Source organism: Lithobates pipiens, unplaced genomic scaffold (assembly GCF_037356315.1).
Source record: "Lithobates pipiens isolate NorthernLeopardFrog02 unplaced genomic scaffold, aLitPip1_a1.2 Scaffold_8, whole genome shotgun sequence".
NCBI classification, from domain to species: domain Eukaryota; kingdom Metazoa; phylum Chordata; class Amphibia; order Anura; family Ranidae; genus Lithobates; species Lithobates pipiens.
The window spans coordinates 271,728,148-271,744,976 of NW_027507903.1; the positions used below are offsets into that span (position 1 = coordinate 271,728,148).

Sequence of the window (16,829 nt, forward strand, 5' to 3'; positions counted from 1 at the left end):
GAAAAAGTTAAAGGTAAGCACTGTTTCTGCCCGGTTTCGAACCGGGGACCTTTCGCGTGTGAGGCGAACGCAGGGGCGTACCTAGAGCGTTTGGCACCCGGGGCGGATCCTACACCTGTCACCCCCCCCCAACTTTTAAATGAAAAAACACCCACAACTTTTTTTCATTTTCTCGAGAATATTTATTGCACAAATTTGTAAACGTTCCATCAACTTAAAAAAAAAAAACATTGTAAAATAACTTATTAACTTACTTAAACTTATTTCAATTATTTATAACATTTACTGAACAGATAATACTGCTTATTTTAAGCAAACGGATCCAAACTCCAAAGTGACTGCTCAGTCTATATTGAAAGGAGTCATTCACATCCTCTGCCTTCGAGCCTTCAGTTCTGCAAATTCATCAATGACTGCATCAAAGTTAATCGTCTTTGCATATTCGTGTTCGATTGAAAGGATGGCCAGATTTGTCAGCCTTGTCTCACTCATGGTAGAGCGGAAGTAGTTTTTTATTAACTTTAATTTTGAAAAACTCCTTTCACATGAGGCAATGCTCACACAGAGAGTCAAAAAGAATCTAAAACACAGAGACAAGTTAGGCAAAGAGTCACAAAAATCCCATTTAATAATGAACTGCAGGAATTGCAAAACCGTCCATTTCTTTGCCTCTTCAATACTGATCTTGGCAGCTTCCAAATGCCTCCGAAGGCGTTCAATCTCCACATAGATGTCTTCATTCGAGAATTCATCAAAAACCTCAGTCAATTTTGAAGTATAATTCTGTAGATCTTTTTCGGTTGCAACAACCAGAGTGTTTGGCTGAATAACAGCAAACATTGAGAGGATATTTTCAATTGCCTTAGTGCGAATTTCCAACTCCTGGTAAAAGCGATCAAGGCACTCAAACATAGCCCTTTTAATTTCCTCTGGCAATGTGAGGCCAGCATCCTTTGCCTTCTCTCCTGGCATTGTTTTCCGGAGCTTTACTCGCCCTCTTCTCTCCATTGAAATGCCCATTTCCTCACACATGGTAGTTGCATAATGAATTGCCTTTTCCACAATTTCATTTCGTTGACCTGCAAGAAATGCTTTTAGAGCTTGTAGCTTCACAATGCACTTTTCAAGAGTGAGTCCCACTGTTTGCAAATACTTCTGTGTGATATTAACTTCTCCCAGAACGTCACACCAGAAAGAAAGATAACACAAAAAAGTAAAATCGCATACAGCAGGCAGCAACATCTGAGCAGATCCTCTTGTGTCCACATTTTCTTTGGGATCACACAGCTTTTCAAGGGCTGAAGTAAGTTTTTCAAAATTTGCCCTCACTGGCTTCACAGCATCATAATGAGCGCTCCATCTTGTTTGGGAAAGTCTTTTCACTGTCACACCTACATTCTCCATCAGCAATTCCCAACGATGTGTAGAAACTGAAAAGAACAAATACACTTTCTCCAATGTTCCAAAAAAAGTAACACAGGAAGCAACACTTCCAAAAGAGTGCACCCCACAAAGGTTCAGAGAATGGTTTGCACATGGGATAAACAAAGCCTTGGGATTTATCTCTTTTATCTTTGCCTGAACACCACCATGAATCCCTGCCATAGTTGCAGCATTGTCATATCCTTGACCACGGCAAAGGCTTATGTCCAGTCCAGCTTCCTCCAGATGTTGCAGGATATTGTCTGTGAGCTCAGCAGCAGTCTTTCCAGCAATAGGAAAGAAGCCCAAGAATGATTCTTTTACTTCAACATTATCACCTTCAATATGAACATATCTGATCACTTCACACATCTGATCAATGTGTGACACATCAGGGGTACTGTCAAAAAGAATCCCAAAGTACTTTGCTTTCTTGATGTCAGCCACTATTTTCTTTTTCACTTGATTCCCCAGAAGACAAATAAATTCATTTTGAATTTTTGGCGAGAAATAAGAGGTCATTCTCTTCCCAGATTCGGTAGAACGTTTCAGCCTTATGAAATGTTCCTTTAAAACTGGATCATAATTTGAAAGCAATTCTGCCAATTCCAGGAAGTTTCCTTTATTTACTGATGACATGATCTCTCTATGACCACGAAAAGGAAGATTCTGGTGAGCCAAAAACAAGGTTATATCCAAGAGGCGATGCAAAATATCCCTCCATTTCTTTTTCTCATTGTCCACTGTTGTTTGGTGGACATGATCAATACATTTTTGTAGCCTCAGTCCTGTTCTCAAGGTCTTCCATTTCTCCAAGCATGTAAGATGCTGTTCAGAAGCTTCATGATCAGATACCTTTGGATTCAGCTTCCACCACAACTGAAACCCGGTAACAAAACTGGATGTTACAGTTAGTTTTTCATCAAGCGCAAAAAGTCTGCAGCAAAAACAAAACAAACTTTGTTTTGATGGAGAGTACACCATCCAGGTTCTAAGAATTGTCTCACCATTTGGAAGAGCCTTATAGAACCATGCAGTGGTGAGCTGTCGACTTTTCCCTTTCGATTTCTCTCCTCGTCTTTCAACAGCACTGAAAGGCCCATCTCTATTTTGGAAAGGTTCACTTCCCCTCTTAATAAGGTCCACTCTTAACTCATCTGGAACTGGAACTGGCCAAGCAGCAACATCAGAATAAACTGATAGTTTATCAGTCTGCTCTGCTTCTTCATCAGAGTCTTGCTGGGGGAGGCTTCTTCTGGCATCTCCTTCCGCGACATCACTCTCACTGCTTGAAGATAAGTCGATCTTCTCCAATTCTTGCCTTTTTATATATGAATGCTCTTGAGAAGATACTTCTGGTATTTCTCTCTCAAATTCAAAAGTCTGAATGCCTTCAGCACTTTCTCCTACTGCAGTAGATGTTGAAGGTGTGACATATTTTAAAATGGATCCAGACATTGCCTCAGCTGACTGTTCTTTTGCCTTCTTCATCTTTCGTTGCTGAAACCCACTAGGTCGATTTCGCTTCATATTGGTGTTTTCTGAAAAATATACTTTGAACGTAAGCACAAATACATGTCTCTAAAAAGTCCAGTGCTTCTTCTTCCAAATCTCAACATGTGCAGTTGTGCACCAGCAAACTGTGCATGGTGGACTAGAAAATAACTCCTTCTCTTAATACAAAATCCCATGCACTTTTGGTGCTTATACTCAAATTGTGCACTCTCCAGACCTCCATAACCCTCTTAACTTAATAAGTGGGTCCACAGTAGCTTAACCCTTTCATGACTAAGCCTATTTTTGGAATTTGGTGTTTACAAGTTAAAATCCATATTTTTTGCTAGAAAATTACTTGGAACCCCCAAACATTATATATATTTTTTTAGCAGAGGCTCTAGAGAATAAAACGGCGATTGTTGCAATATTTTATGTCACACGGTATTTGCGCAGTGGTGTTTTAAACGCAACTTTTTGGGAAAAGGGACACTTTCATGAATAAAAAAAAAAAAAAACAGTAAAATTAGCCCAATTTTTTTGCGTAATGTGAAAGATAATGTTACGCCGAGTAAATAGATACCAAACATGTCACACTTTATAATTGCGCGCACTTGTAGATTGACGACAAAGTACGGTACCTAAAAATCTCAATAGGCGACGCTTTAAAAAATTTTTACGGTTACCAGGTTAGCGTTACAGAGGAGGTCTACTACTAGAATTATTGCTCTCGCTCTGACGATCGCGGCGATACCTCACATGTGTGATTTGAACACCGTTTACATACGCGGGCGCGACTTCCGTATGCGTTTTCTTTGCTTCGCGAGCTCGCGGGGACGGCGGGCGCTTTGAAAAATTTTTTTTTTATTTTTTTTATTTATTTTAAAATGACTAAATTGTTTTAAAAAAAAAAAAAAAATGATCACTTTTATTGCTGTCACAAGGAATGTAAACATTCCTTGTGACAGTAATAGGTGGTGACAGGTACTCTTTATGGAGGGATCGGGGGTCTAAAAGACCCCCCACCCCTCCTTTACACTGAATACCGGATATTTTTTTTAAACCGGCGCCATTGGCAGCCGAGTAAACGGGAAGTGACGTCATGACGTCGCTTCCGTGTTTACGATGAGGAGACTGGAACGAAGCCGATTACGGCTTCGTTCCAGTTCCTCCCCAGCAGCCGGAGCCGACGGATAGCTAATCGGTGCTCCCGATCGAGCGGGAGCACCGGTAACAGCGGCGAGAGGCGGCGGGAGGGGGGGACGTCCCCTCCCGCTCCTCCGGCATAACAGCCGAGCGGCTTTTAGCCGCATCGGTTGTTATGGCTGGAAAGCCAATCGCCCGCTGTTTTAAACGGTACCGGGATGATGCCTGCAGGTGCGGGCATCATCCCGGTATACCCCCCGGAAGCCGAGTACGCAGATCTGCGTACGCTCGGCGGGAAAGGGTTAAATTTACAATATCCTTCTAAGTGTATTTATACAAAAAACTTAGAACCCCCAAACATATATATATTTTAAGCAAATGACAGTCATTGCAATATTTTATGTCACCTAATATTTGCGCAGCGGTCTTTCAAACGCAAATTTTGTGTAAAAAATAAAATACACTTCAAGGAATAAAAAAATAAAAAAAACGAAACAGTAAAGTTAGCCCAATTGTTTTGAATAATATGAAAGATAATGTTACGCCGAGTAAATGGATACCAAACATGTCACGCTTTAAAATTGCGCACACTCATGGAATGGCGACAAATGACGGTACTTAAAAATCTCCATAGGCAATGTTTTAAAATTTTTAAAGGGTTGTCTTTCCTTTAAACAAAGTTGGAAAAGTGGGTGGAACTCCACTTTAAGTTTGTATAGGATCAGAAACTTCCAGCACAGTAGAATGCTGTAGAGCAGGGGGGTCTCTAAACTTTCTAAGAAAAGGAAGTGTTCACTATCCTTCAGACTTTAGGGGCTGTGGCCAGTGGTGTTAGAAAATGCCCTGCATCAGTGGGAGTAAATAGTGTCCCATCATTGGTGTCCGTGGAAAGAATAGTTCCTAACATTGGTGTTAGTGGGAGGAATAGTGCCTCATAAGTAGTATAAGTGGGAAGAATAGTGCCTCGTAGTTGGTGTGAGTGGAAGAAATGGCACCAAACGTTGTGTCAGTTGGAGGAATAGTGCACCATAATTGAAGTCAGTGGGAGGAATAGCGCCTATCATTGGTATTAGTGGTAGGAATGCCCCATCGTTAATGTCAGTGGGAAGAAATGTGCCCCATTATTTATGTCAATAGGAGGAATCATGCCCTATTGTTGGTGTCAATGGAAGGAATGGTGATTCATTGTTGGCGTCAGTGAGAGTAATAGTGTCCCAAGAGCCGGATAAAGATGATAAACATTTTTTTTCCACAAAATTGTCATTGTAATAGGTCATTCCTCTCACATGGCATGTGTATACCACAAATGACACCCCAAAATAAATTCTGCTACTCCACCTGAGTATTACGATACCACATGTGTGGGACTTTTTCACAGCCTGGCCACTTAGAGAGGCCCGACATGCAGGGAGTGCCATCACATTTTCTAGGAGCATAAATTACACATCTAAATTGTTGACTAACTATTACACTTTTTAAGGCCCTGGAGCACCAGGACAATGACACGTGACACCGATATGGCACTGATGACACGTGACACTGATGACAGATGCCACTAATATGGGGCACTGATGACACGTGACACTGATGACAGATGGCACTAATATGTGGCACAGATGGCACTTATACGTGGCACTGATGACACGTGGCACTAATACGTGGCACTGATGACAGATGTCACTAATACGTGGCACTGATGACAGATGGCACTAGTACGTGGCACCGATGACATGTGACACTGATGGCAGATGGCACGTGACACTGACAGGTGGCATTGATGACAAATGGCACTGATACGTGGCACTGATGACAGATGGCACTAATATGTGTCACTGATGACACGTGACCCTGATATGGCACTGATGACAGATGGCACTAATATGGGGCACTGATGACACGTGACACTAATATGGCACTGATGACAGATGTCACTAATATGTGGCACTGATGACAGATGGCACTAATACGTGGCACCGATGGCACGTGACACTGATGACAGATGGCACTAATACATGGCACTGATGACACGTGACACTGATGACAGATGGCACTAATACGTGGCACCAATGACACGTGACACTGATGACAGATGGCACTGATACGTGGCATTGATGACACGTGACACTGATATGGCATGGCACGTGACACTGACAGGTGGTATTGATGACAAATGGCACTGATACTTGGCACTGATAACAGAAGGCACTAATATGTGGCACTGATGACAGCGGCCCTGTCCGCAGCGCGCTGCTGCCACCACTATAATCGCGGAGGGGGGTGCCGGCCTGACACCCCCCCCAAGTGTACATCACCCGGGGCAGGCCGCACCCCCGCCCCCTACTTAGTACCCCTCTGGTATAGAGCTTTGTATAGAATTTGTGCGGCTTACAAGCAGGTGTACATTAAAGAAAATCTGACCAACGTTCGGTAATTATAATCATTTGTCATTAAGGAGAAGGATTTTTTTTGGGGGGAGGGGTTGCATTTTTTTTTTGCCACGTATCTGTAAATTTCAAATTAGCTTAAAAACTGTCACTTTCTTGTACATAAGCATCCTTTCTGGCTATTTATCTTTGTGTGAACTGTATTACTGTATAATATAAAGATCTTGTTATAGCTCTAGACCAACCTATACTTTGGTAGCCAAATGGGGGGGGGGGGGGGTGATGGAAAGCCTATATAACACTCACATACTGTGTACACTCACTGTGTAGGTCAGATGATGCCGCCCGATGCTGAGTGTGTCCTGTGTCCTGTGATACAGATGGCGATGCCGACGATGCAGCCTCAGAGTCTACAGAGACAGATCCGCGCTGCTCGAGTCGCTGGCGCTGCCTTCCTGCTCCTACACGCGGAGAGACAGGAAGGAATCACTCCGCGGCGCCGGGGGGGCGGCACTACTAGACCCACTGTGATTGGCTGGCCTGGCCGTGACCAGCACGCACTCTGAATGGCTGGCCGTGACCCGCTGGCTGGTCTATCAGCGGCCCTGTCCGCAGCGCGCCATGCCACCACAATCGCGGAGGGGGGTGCCGGCCTGACACCCCCCCAAGTGTGCATCACCTGGGGCGGGCCGCACCCCCCGCCCCCTACTTAGTACGCCTCTGGGCGAACGTGATAACCACTACACTACAGAAACCCATTCATGCTGTTTTTTGAGCCTTGCAGACCGGAAGTCTACCCTAAAATAAGATCGGTGAAAAGAGCTGCTGAAAGCGACATTGACAAAAAGCACTAGCGCGCTCAAATTGTTTCTGCCCGGTTTCGAACAGGGGACCTTTCGCGTGTTAGGCGAACGTGATAACCACTACACTACAGAAACCTATCACGACAGCACTTTTCGGGTTGGTTGCTCGGAGGTTGGGGTCACCGTATTAGCTATTATTTGCTTCTGGTTGGTTGATAACCTGAGTTCAGTTTACCGTCCTTGCAAATAATACTCTTTGGTAATGAAGCAAAGAAGGAAGAAAGCCCATCTCGGATGCCTAACTTGATACAAATAACATCCTCAAAACAGCCAGTACTGGCAAGATACACTGAGTCATGGATATCACCTCTAGCTTTTCCACACACTTTTCTCACCAGGTCAGCTGAAAACATACGCCAATGGTCGTCAGGTTTTCCAGCTCAGCTGACTAAGCAGGAGAACCAAAGTCCACATTCCAATTGCCTTTGGGTCCAGAAAACAAGTTTGCCTAAACACCAAACACTTACAGCGATGGTCAGCTCATAAACAGTGAAGAAAAAGAGCTCACATTGAAGGTGTTGCACCTAAACTGTGCTTTGTATTGGCAGATTTGGCTTACGGCTGCCAGAGGGGCAAGGCATGGCAAGAGCTTTGAGTTTGCCAGACTGTGAAAAAGTTAAAGGTAAGCACTGTTTCTGCCCGGTTTCGAACCGGGGACCTTTCGCGTGTGAGGCGAACGTGATAACCACTACACTACAGAAACCCATTCATGCTGTTTTTTTGAGCCTTGCAAACCGAAAGTCTACCCTAAAGTAAGATCTGTGAAAAGAGCTGCTGAAAGCGACATTGACAAAAAGCACTAGCGCGCTCAAATTGTTTCTGCCCGGTTTCGAACCGGGGACCTTTCGCGTGTTAGGCGAACGTGATAACCACTACACTACAGAAACCTATCACGACAGCATTTTTCGGGTTGGTTGCTCGGAGGTTGGGGTCACCGTATTAGCTATTATTTGCTTCTGGTTGGTTGATAACCTGAGTTCAGTTTACCGTCCTTGCAAATGATACTCTTTGGTAATGAAGCAAAGAAGGAAGAAAGCCCATCTCGGATGCCTAACTTGATACAAATAACATCCTCAAAACAGCCAGTACTGGCAAGATACACTGAGTCATGGATATCACCTCTAGCTTTTCCACACACTTTTCTCACCAGGTCAGCTGAAAACATACGCCAATGGTCGTCAGGTTTTCCAGCTCAGCTGACTAAGCAGGAGAACCAAAGTCCACATTCCAATTGCCTTTGGGTCCAGAAAACAAGTTTGCCTAAACACCAAACACTTACAGCGATGGTCAGCTCATAAACAGTGAAGAAAAAGAGCTCACATTGAAGGTGTTGCACCTAAACTGTGCTTTGTATTGGCAGATTTGGCTTACGGCTGCCAGAGGGGCAAGGCATGGCAAGAGCTTTGAGTTTGCCAGACTGTGAAAAAGTTAAAGGTAAGCACTGTTTCTGCCTGGTTTCGAACCGGGGACCTTTCGCGTGTGAGGCGAACGTGATAACCACTACACTACAGAAACCCATTCATGCTGTTTATTTGAGCCTTGCAAACCGAAAGTCTACCCTAAAGTAAGATCGGTGAAAAGAGCTGCTGAAAGCGACATTGACAAAAAGCACTAGCGCACTCAAATTGTTTCTACCCGGTTTCGAACCGGGGACTTTGCGCGTGTTAGGCGAACGTGAGAACCACTACACTACAGAAACCCATCACAACAGCACTTTTCGGGTTGGTTGCTCGGAGGTTGGGGTCACCGTATTAGCTATTATTTGCTTCTGGTTGGTTGATAACCTGAGTTCAGTTTACCGTCCTTGCAAATGATACTCTTTGGTAATGAAGCAAAGAAGGAAGAAAGCCCATCACGGATGCCTAACTTGATACAAATAACATCCTCAAAACAGCCAGTACTGGCAAGATACACTGAGTCATGGATATCACCTCTAGCTTTTCCACACACTTTTCTCACCAGGTCAGCTGAAAACATACGCCAATGGTCGTCAGGCTTTCCAGCTCAGCTGACCAAGCAGGAGAACCAAAGTCCACATTCCAATTGCCTTTGGGTCCAGAAAACAAGTTTGCCTAAACACCAAACACTTACAGCGATGGTCAGCTCATAAACAGTGAAGAAAAAGAGCTCACATTGAAGGTGTTGCACCTAAACTGTGCTTTGTATTGGCAGATTTGGCTTACGGCTGCCAGAGGGGCAAGGCATGGCAAGAGCTTTGAGTTTGCCAGACTGTGAAAAAGTTAAAGGTAAGCACTGTTTCTGCCCGGTTTCGAACCGGGGACCTTTCGCGTGTGAGGCGAACGTGATAACCACTACACTACAGAAACCCATTCATGCTGTTTTTTTGAGCCTTGCAAACCGAAAGTCTACCCTAAAGTAAGATCTGTGAAAAGAGCTGCTGAAAGCGACATTGACAAAAAGCACTAGCGCGCTCAAATTGTTTCTGCCCGGTTTCGAACCGGGGACCTTTCGCGTGTTAGGCGAACGTGATAACCACTACACTACAGAAACCTACCACGACAGCATTTTTCGGGTTGGTTGCTCGGAGGTTGGGGTTACCGTATTAGCTATTATTTGCTTCTGGTTGGTTGATAACCTGAGTTCAGTTTACCGTCCTTGCAAATGATACTCTTTGGTAATGAAGCAAAGAAGGAAGAAAGCCCATCTCGGATGCCTAACTTGATACAAATAACATCCTCAAAACAGCCAGTACTGGCAAGATACACTGAGTCATGGATATCACCTCTAGCTTTTCCACACACTTTTCTCACCAGGTCAGCTGAAAACATACGCCAATGGTCGTCAGGTTTTCCAGCTCAGCTGACTAAGCAGGAGAACCAAAGTCCACATTCCAATTGCCTTTGGGTCCAGAAAACAAGTTTGCCTAAACACCAAACACTTACAGCGATGGTCAGCTCATAAACAGTGAAGAAAAAGAGCTCACATTGAAGGTGTTGCACCTAAACTGTGCTTTGTATTGGCAGATTTGGCTTACGGCTGCCAGAGGGGCAAGGCATGGCAAGAGCTTTGAGTTTGCCAGACTGTGAAAAAGTTAAAGGTAAGCACTGTTTCTGCCCGGTTTCGAACCGGGGACCTTTCGCATGTGAGGCGAACGTGATAACCACTACACTACAGAAACCCATTCATGCTGTTTTTTTGAGCCTTGCAGACCGAAAGTCTACCCTAAAGTAAGATCGGTGAAAAGAGCTGCTGAAAGCGACATTGACAAAAAGCACTAGCGCGCTCAAATTGTTTCTGCCCGGTTTCGAACCGGGGACCTTTCGCGTGTTAGGCGAACGTGATAACCACTACACTACAGAAACCCATCACAACAGCACTTTTCGGGTTGGTTGCTCGGAGGTTGGGGTCACTAGCTAATATTTGCTTCTGGTTGGTTGATAACCTGAGTTCAGTTTACCGTCCTTGCAAATGATACTCTTTGGTAATGAAGCAAAGAAGGAAGAAAGCCCATCTCGGATGCCTAACTTGATACAAATAACATCCTCAAAACAGCCAGTACTGGCAAGATACACTGAGTCATGGATATCACCTCTAGCTTTTCCACACACTTTTCTCACCAGGTCAGCTGAAAACATACACCAATGGTCATCAGGTTTTCCAGCTCAGCTGACTAAGCAGGAGAACCAAAGTCCACATTCCAATTGCCTTTGGGTCCAGAAAACAAGTTTGCTTAAACACCAAACACTTACAGCGATGGTCAGCTCATAAACAGTGAAGAAAAAGAGCTCACATTGAAGGTGTTGCACCTAAACTGTGCTTTGTATTGGCAGATTTGGCTTACGGCTGCCAGAGGGGCAAGGCATGGCAAGAGCTTTGAGTTTGCCAGACTGTGAAAAAGTTAAAGGTAAGCACTGTTTCTGCCCGGTTTCGAACCGGGGACCTTTTGCGTGTGAGGCGAACGTGATAACCACTACACTACAGAAACCCACTCATGCTGTTTTTTTGAGCCTTGCAAACCGAAAGTCCACCCTAAAGTAAGATCGGTGAAAAGAGCTGCTGAAAGCGACATTGACAAAAAGCACTAGCGCGCTCAAATTGTTTCTGCCCGGTTTCAAACTGGGGACCTTTCGCGTGTTAGGGGAACGTGATAACCACTACACTACAGAAACCCATCACGACAGCACTTTTCGGGTTGGTTGCTCGGAGGTTGGGGTCACCGTATTAGCTATTATTTGCTTCTGGTTGGTTGATAACCTGAGTTCAGTTTACCGTCCTTGCAAATGATACTCTTTGGTAATGAAGCAAAGAAGGAAGAAAGCCCATCTCGGATGCCTAACTTGATACAAATAACATCCTCAAAACAGCCAGTACTGGCAAGATACACTGAGTCATGGATATCACCTCTAGCTTTTCCACACACTTTTCTCACCAGGTCAGCTGAAAACATACGCCAATGGTCGTCAGGTTTTCCAGCTTAGCTGACTAAGCAGGAGAACCAAAGTCCACATTCCAATTGCCTTTGGGTCCAGAAAACAAGTTTGCCTAAACACCAAACACTTACAGCGATGGTCAGCTCATAAACAGTGAAGAAAAAGAGCTCACATTGAAGGTGTTGCACCTAAACTGTGCTTTGTATTGGCAGATTTGGCTTACGGCTGCCAGAGGGGCAAGGCATGGCAAGAGCTTTGAGTTTGCCAGACTGTGAAAAAGTTAAAGGTAAGCACTGTTTCTGCCCGGTTTCGAACCGGGGACCTTTCGCATGTGAGGCGAACGTGATAACCACTACACTACAGAAACCCATTCATGCTGTTTTTTTGAGCCTTGCAGACCGAAAGTCTACCCTAAAGTAAGATCGGTGAAAAGAGCTGCTGAAAGCGACATTGACAAAAAGCACTAGCGCGCTCAAATTGTTTCTGCCCGGTTTCGAACCGGGGACCTTTCGCGTGTTAGGCGAACGTGATAACCACTACACTACAGAAACCCATCACAACAGCACTTTTCGGGTTGGTTGCTCGGAGGTTGGGGTCACCGTATTAGCTAATATTTGCTTCTGGTTGGTTGATAACCTGAGTTCAGTTTACCGTCCTTGCAAATGATACTCTTTGGTAATGAAGCAAAGAAGGAAGAAAGCCCATCTCGGATGCCTAACTTGATACAAATAACATCCTCAAAACAGCCAGTACTGGCAAGATACACTGAGTCATGGATATCACCTCTAGCTTTTCCACACACTTTTCTCACCAGGTCAGCTGAAAACATACACCAATGGTCATCAGGTTTTCCAGCTCAGCTGACTAAGCAGGAGAACCAAAGTCCACATTCCAATTGCCTTTGGGTCCAGAAAACAAGTTTGCCTAAACACCAAACACTTACAGCGATGGTCAGCTCATAAACAGTGAAGAAAAAGAGCTCACATTGAAGGTGTTGCACCTAAACTGTGCTTTGTATTGCCAGATTTGGCTTACGGCTGCCAGAGGGGCAAGGCATGGCAAGAGCTTTGAGTTTGCCAGACTGTGAAAAAGTTAAAGGTAAGCACTGTTTCTGCCCGGTTTCGAACCGGGGACCTTTCGCGTGTGAGGCGAACGTGATAACCACTACACTACAGAAACCCACTCATGCTGTTTTTTTGAGCCTTGCAGACCGAAAGTCTACCCTAAAGTAAGATCGGTGAAAAGAGCTGCTGAAAGCGACATTGACAAAAAGCACTAGCGCGCTCAAATTGTTTCTGCCCGGTTTCAAACTGGGGACCTTTCGCGTGTTAGGCGAACGTGATAACCACTACACTACAGAAACCCATCACAAGAGCACTTTTCGGGTTGGTTGCTCGGAGGTTGGGGTCACCGTATTAGCTATTATTTGCTTCTGGTTGGTTGATAACCTGAGTTCAGTTTACCGTCCTTGCAAATGATACTCTTTGGTAATGAAGCAAAGAAGGAAGAAAGCCCATCTCGGATGCCTAACTTGATACAAATAACATCCTCAAAACAGCCAGTACTGGCAAGATACACTGAGTCATGGATATCACCTCTAGCTTTTCCACACACTTTTCTCACCAGGTCAGCTGAAAACATACGCCAATGGTCGTCAGGTTTTCCAGCTCAGCTGACTAAGCAGGAGAACCAAAGTCCACATTCCAATTGCCTTTGGGTCCAGAAAACAAGTTTGCCTAAACACCAAACACTTACAGCGATGGTCAGCTCATAAACAGTGAAGAAAAAGAGCTCACATTGAAGGTGTTGCACCTAAACTGTGCTTTGTATTGGCAGATTTGGCTTACGGCTGCCAGAGGGGCAAGGCATGGCAAGAGCTTTGAGTTTGCCAGACTGTGAAAAAGTTAAAGGTAAGCACTTTTTCTGCCTGGTTTCGAACCGGGGACATACGCCAATGGTCGTCAGGTTTTCCAGCTCAGCTGACTAAGCAGGAGAACCAAAGTCCACATTCCAATTGCCTTTGGGTCCAGAAAACAAGTTTGCCTAAACACCAAACACTTACAGCGATGGTCAGCTCATAAACAGTGAAGAAAAAGAGCTCACATTGAAGGTGTTGCACCTAAACTGTGCTTTGTATTGGCAGATTTGGCTTACGGCTGCCAGAGGGGCAAGGCATGGCAAGAGCTTTGAGTTTGCCAGACTGTGAAAAAGTTAAAGGTAAGCACTTTTTCTGCCTGGTTTCGAACCGGGGACCTTTCGCGTGTGAGGTGAACGTGATAACCACTACACTACAGAAACCCATTCATGCTGTTTTTTGAGCCTTGCAAACCGAAAGTCTACCCTAAAGTAAGATCGGTGAAAAGAGCTGCTGAAAGCGACATTGACAAAAAGCACTAGCGCGCTCAAATTGTTTCTGCGCGGTTTCGAACCGGGGACCTTTGGCGTGTTAGGCAAACGTGATAACCACTACACTACAGAAACCTATCACGACAGCATTTTTCGGGTTGGTTGCTCGGAGGTTGGGGTTACCGTATTAGCTATTATTTGCTTCTGGTTGGTTGATAACCTGAGTTCAGTTTACCGTCCTTGCAAATGATACTCTTTGGTAATGAAGCAAAGAAGGAAGAAAGCCCATCTCGGATGCCTAACTTGATACAAATAACATCCTCAAAACAGCCAGTACTGGCAAGATACACTGAGTCATGGATATCACCTCTAGCTTTTCCACACACTTTTCTCACCAGGTCAGCTGAAAACATACGCCAATGGTCGTCAGGTTTTCCAGCTCAGCTGACCAAGCAGGAGAACCAAAGTCCACATTCCAATTGCCTTTGGGTCCAGAAAACAAGTTTGCCTAAACACCAAACACTTACAGCGATGGTCAGCTCATAAACAGTGAAGAAAAAGAGCTCACATTGAAGGTGTTGCACCTAAACTGTGCTTTGTATTGGCAGATTTGGCTTACGGCTGCCAGAGGGGCAAGGCATGGCAAGAGCTTTGAGTTTGCCAGACTGTGAAAAAGTTAAAGGTAAGCACTGTTTCTGCCTGGTTTCGAACCGGGGACCTTTCGCGTGTGAGGCGAACGTGATAACCACTACACTACAGAAACCCATTCATGCTGTTTTTTTGAGCCTTGCAAACCGAAAGTCTACCCTAAAGTAAGATCGGTGAAAAGAGCTGCTGAAAGCGACATTGACAAAAAGCACTTGCGCGCTCAAATTGTTTCTGCCCGGTTTCGAACCGGGGACCTTTCGCGTGTTAGGCGAACGTGATAACCACTACACTACAGAAACCCATCACAACAGCACTTTTCGGGTTGGTTGCTCGGAGGTTGGGGTCACCGTATTAGCTATTATTTGCTTCTGGTTGGTTGATAACCTGAGTTCAGTTTACCGTCCTTGCAAATGATACTCTTTGGTAATGAAGCAAAGAAGGAAGAAAGCCCATCTCGGATGCCTAACTTGATACAAATAACATCCTCAAAACAGCCAGTACTGGCAAGATACACTGAGTCATGGATATCACCTCTAGCTTTTCCACACACTTTTCTCACCAGGTCAGCTGAAAACATACGCCAATGGTCGTCAGGTTTTCCAGCTTAGCTGACTAAGCAGGAAAACCAAAGTCCACGTTCCAATTGCCTTTGGGTCCAGAAAACAAGTTTGCCTAAACACCAAACACTTACAGCGATGGTCAGCTCATAAACAGTGAAGAAAAAGAGCTCACATTGAAGGTGTTGCACCTAAACTGTGCTTTGTATTGGCAGATTTGGCTTACGGCTGCCAGAGGGGCAAGGCATGGCAAGAGCTTTGAGTTTGCCAGACTGTGAAAAAGTTAAAGGTAAGCACTGTTTCTGCCCGGTTTCGAACCGGGGACCTTTCGCGTGTGAGGCGAACGTGATAACCACTACACTACAGAAACCCATTCATGCTGTTTTTTTAAGCCTTGCAAACCGAAAGTCTACCCTAAAGTAAGATCGGTGAAAAGAGCTGCTGAAAGCGACATTGACAAAAAGCACTAGCGCGCTCAAATTGTTTCTGCCCGGTTTCGAACCGGGGACCTTTCGCGTGTTAGGCGAACGTGATAACCACTACACTACAGAAACCTATCATGACAGCACTTTTCGGGTTGGTTGCTCGGAGGTTGGGGTCACCGTATTAGCTATTATTTGCTTCTGGTTGGTTGATAACCTGAGTTCAGTTTACCGTCCTTGCAAATGATACTCTTTGGTAATGAAGCAAAGAAGGAAGAAAGCCCATCTCGGATGCCTAACTTGATACAAATAACATCCTCAAAACAGCCAGTACTGGCAAGATACACTGAGTCATGGATATCACCTCTAGCTTTTCCACACACTTTTCTCACCAGGTCAGCTGAAAACATACGCCAATGGTCGTCAGGTTTTCCAGCTCAGCTGACTAAGCAGGAGAACCAAAGTCCACATTCCAATTGCCTTTGGGTCCAGAAAACAAGTTTGCCTAAACACCAAACACTTACAGCGATGGTCAGCTCATAAACAGTGAAGAAAAAGAGCTCACATTGAAGGTGTTGCACCTAAACTGTGCTTTGTATTGGCAGATTTGGCTTACGGCTGCCAGAGGGGCAAGGCATGGCAAGAGCTTTGAGTTTGCCAGACTGTGAAAAAGTTAAAGGTAAGCACTGTTTCTGCCCGGTTTCGAACCGGGGACCTTTCGCGTGTGAGGCGAACGTGATAACCACTACACTACAGAAACCCATTCATGCTGTTTTTTTGAGCCTTGCAAACCGAAAGTCTACCCTAAAGTAAGATCGGTGAAAAGAGCTGCTGAAGGCGACATTGACAAAAAGCACTAGCGCGCTCAAATTGTTTCTGCCCGGTTTCGAACCGGGGACCTTTCGCGTGTTAGGCGAACGTGATAACCACTACACTACAGAAACCCTTCACAACAGCAATTTTCGGGTTGGTTGCTCGGAGGTTGGGGGTCACCGTATTAGCTATTATTTGCTTCTGGTTGGTTGATAACCTGAGTTCAGTTTACCGTCCTTGCAAATGATACTCTTTGGTAATGAAGCAAAGAAGGAAGAAAGCCCATCTCGGATGCCTAACTTGATACAAATAACATCCTCAAAACAGCCAGTACTGGCAAGAT

General features: G+C 44.8%; 1 protein-coding gene and 12 non-coding genes across 13 annotated transcripts; all 13 read right to left on the reverse strand.

Moving 5' to 3' along the window:
• Positions 1-366: 366 nt before the first annotated feature.
• On the reverse strand, positions 367-2,952 carry LOC143962061 (zinc finger MYM-type protein 1-like). The gene has a single exon (XM_077471398.1). The coding sequence runs from the start codon at positions 2,950-2,952 to the stop codon at positions 367-369; it is 2,586 nt and encodes an 861-aa protein (XP_077327524.1).
• Positions 2,953-7,939: 4,987 nt separating this feature from the next.
• On the reverse strand, positions 7,940-8,012 carry TRNAV-CAC (transfer RNA valine (anticodon CAC)). The gene has a single exon. It is a non-coding gene; the product is annotated as a tRNA-Val (tRNA).
• A 111-nt stretch (positions 8,013-8,123) lies between these two features.
• TRNAV-AAC (transfer RNA valine (anticodon AAC)) lies at positions 8,124-8,196 on the reverse strand. Its single transcript has one exon. It is a non-coding gene; the product is annotated as a tRNA-Val (tRNA).
• A 1,367-nt stretch (positions 8,197-9,563) lies between these two features.
• Positions 9,564-9,636, reverse strand: TRNAV-CAC (transfer RNA valine (anticodon CAC)). Its single transcript has one exon. It is a non-coding gene; the product is annotated as a tRNA-Val (tRNA).
• Positions 9,637-9,747: 111 nt separating this feature from the next.
• TRNAV-AAC (transfer RNA valine (anticodon AAC)) lies at positions 9,748-9,820 on the reverse strand. The gene has a single exon. It is a non-coding gene; the product is annotated as a tRNA-Val (tRNA).
• A 739-nt stretch (positions 9,821-10,559) lies between these two features.
• On the reverse strand, positions 10,560-10,632 carry TRNAV-AAC (transfer RNA valine (anticodon AAC)). Its single transcript has one exon. It is a non-coding gene; the product is annotated as a tRNA-Val (tRNA).
• Positions 10,633-12,178: 1,546 nt separating this feature from the next.
• On the reverse strand, positions 12,179-12,251 carry TRNAV-AAC (transfer RNA valine (anticodon AAC)). The gene has a single exon. It is a non-coding gene; the product is annotated as a tRNA-Val (tRNA).
• Positions 12,252-12,806: 555 nt separating this feature from the next.
• Positions 12,807-12,879, reverse strand: TRNAV-CAC (transfer RNA valine (anticodon CAC)). The gene has a single exon. It is a non-coding gene; the product is annotated as a tRNA-Val (tRNA).
• A 2,041-nt stretch (positions 12,880-14,920) lies between these two features.
• Positions 14,921-14,993, reverse strand: TRNAV-AAC (transfer RNA valine (anticodon AAC)). Its single transcript has one exon. It is a non-coding gene; the product is annotated as a tRNA-Val (tRNA).
• A 555-nt stretch (positions 14,994-15,548) lies between these two features.
• Positions 15,549-15,621, reverse strand: TRNAV-CAC (transfer RNA valine (anticodon CAC)). The gene has a single exon. It is a non-coding gene; the product is annotated as a tRNA-Val (tRNA).
• Positions 15,622-15,732: 111 nt separating this feature from the next.
• Positions 15,733-15,805, reverse strand: TRNAV-AAC (transfer RNA valine (anticodon AAC)). Its single transcript has one exon. It is a non-coding gene; the product is annotated as a tRNA-Val (tRNA).
• A 555-nt stretch (positions 15,806-16,360) lies between these two features.
• Positions 16,361-16,433, reverse strand: TRNAV-CAC (transfer RNA valine (anticodon CAC)). The gene has a single exon. It is a non-coding gene; the product is annotated as a tRNA-Val (tRNA).
• Positions 16,434-16,544: 111 nt separating this feature from the next.
• On the reverse strand, positions 16,545-16,617 carry TRNAV-AAC (transfer RNA valine (anticodon AAC)). The gene has a single exon. It is a non-coding gene; the product is annotated as a tRNA-Val (tRNA).
• Between the last annotated feature and the right edge of the window lie 212 nt (positions 16,618-16,829).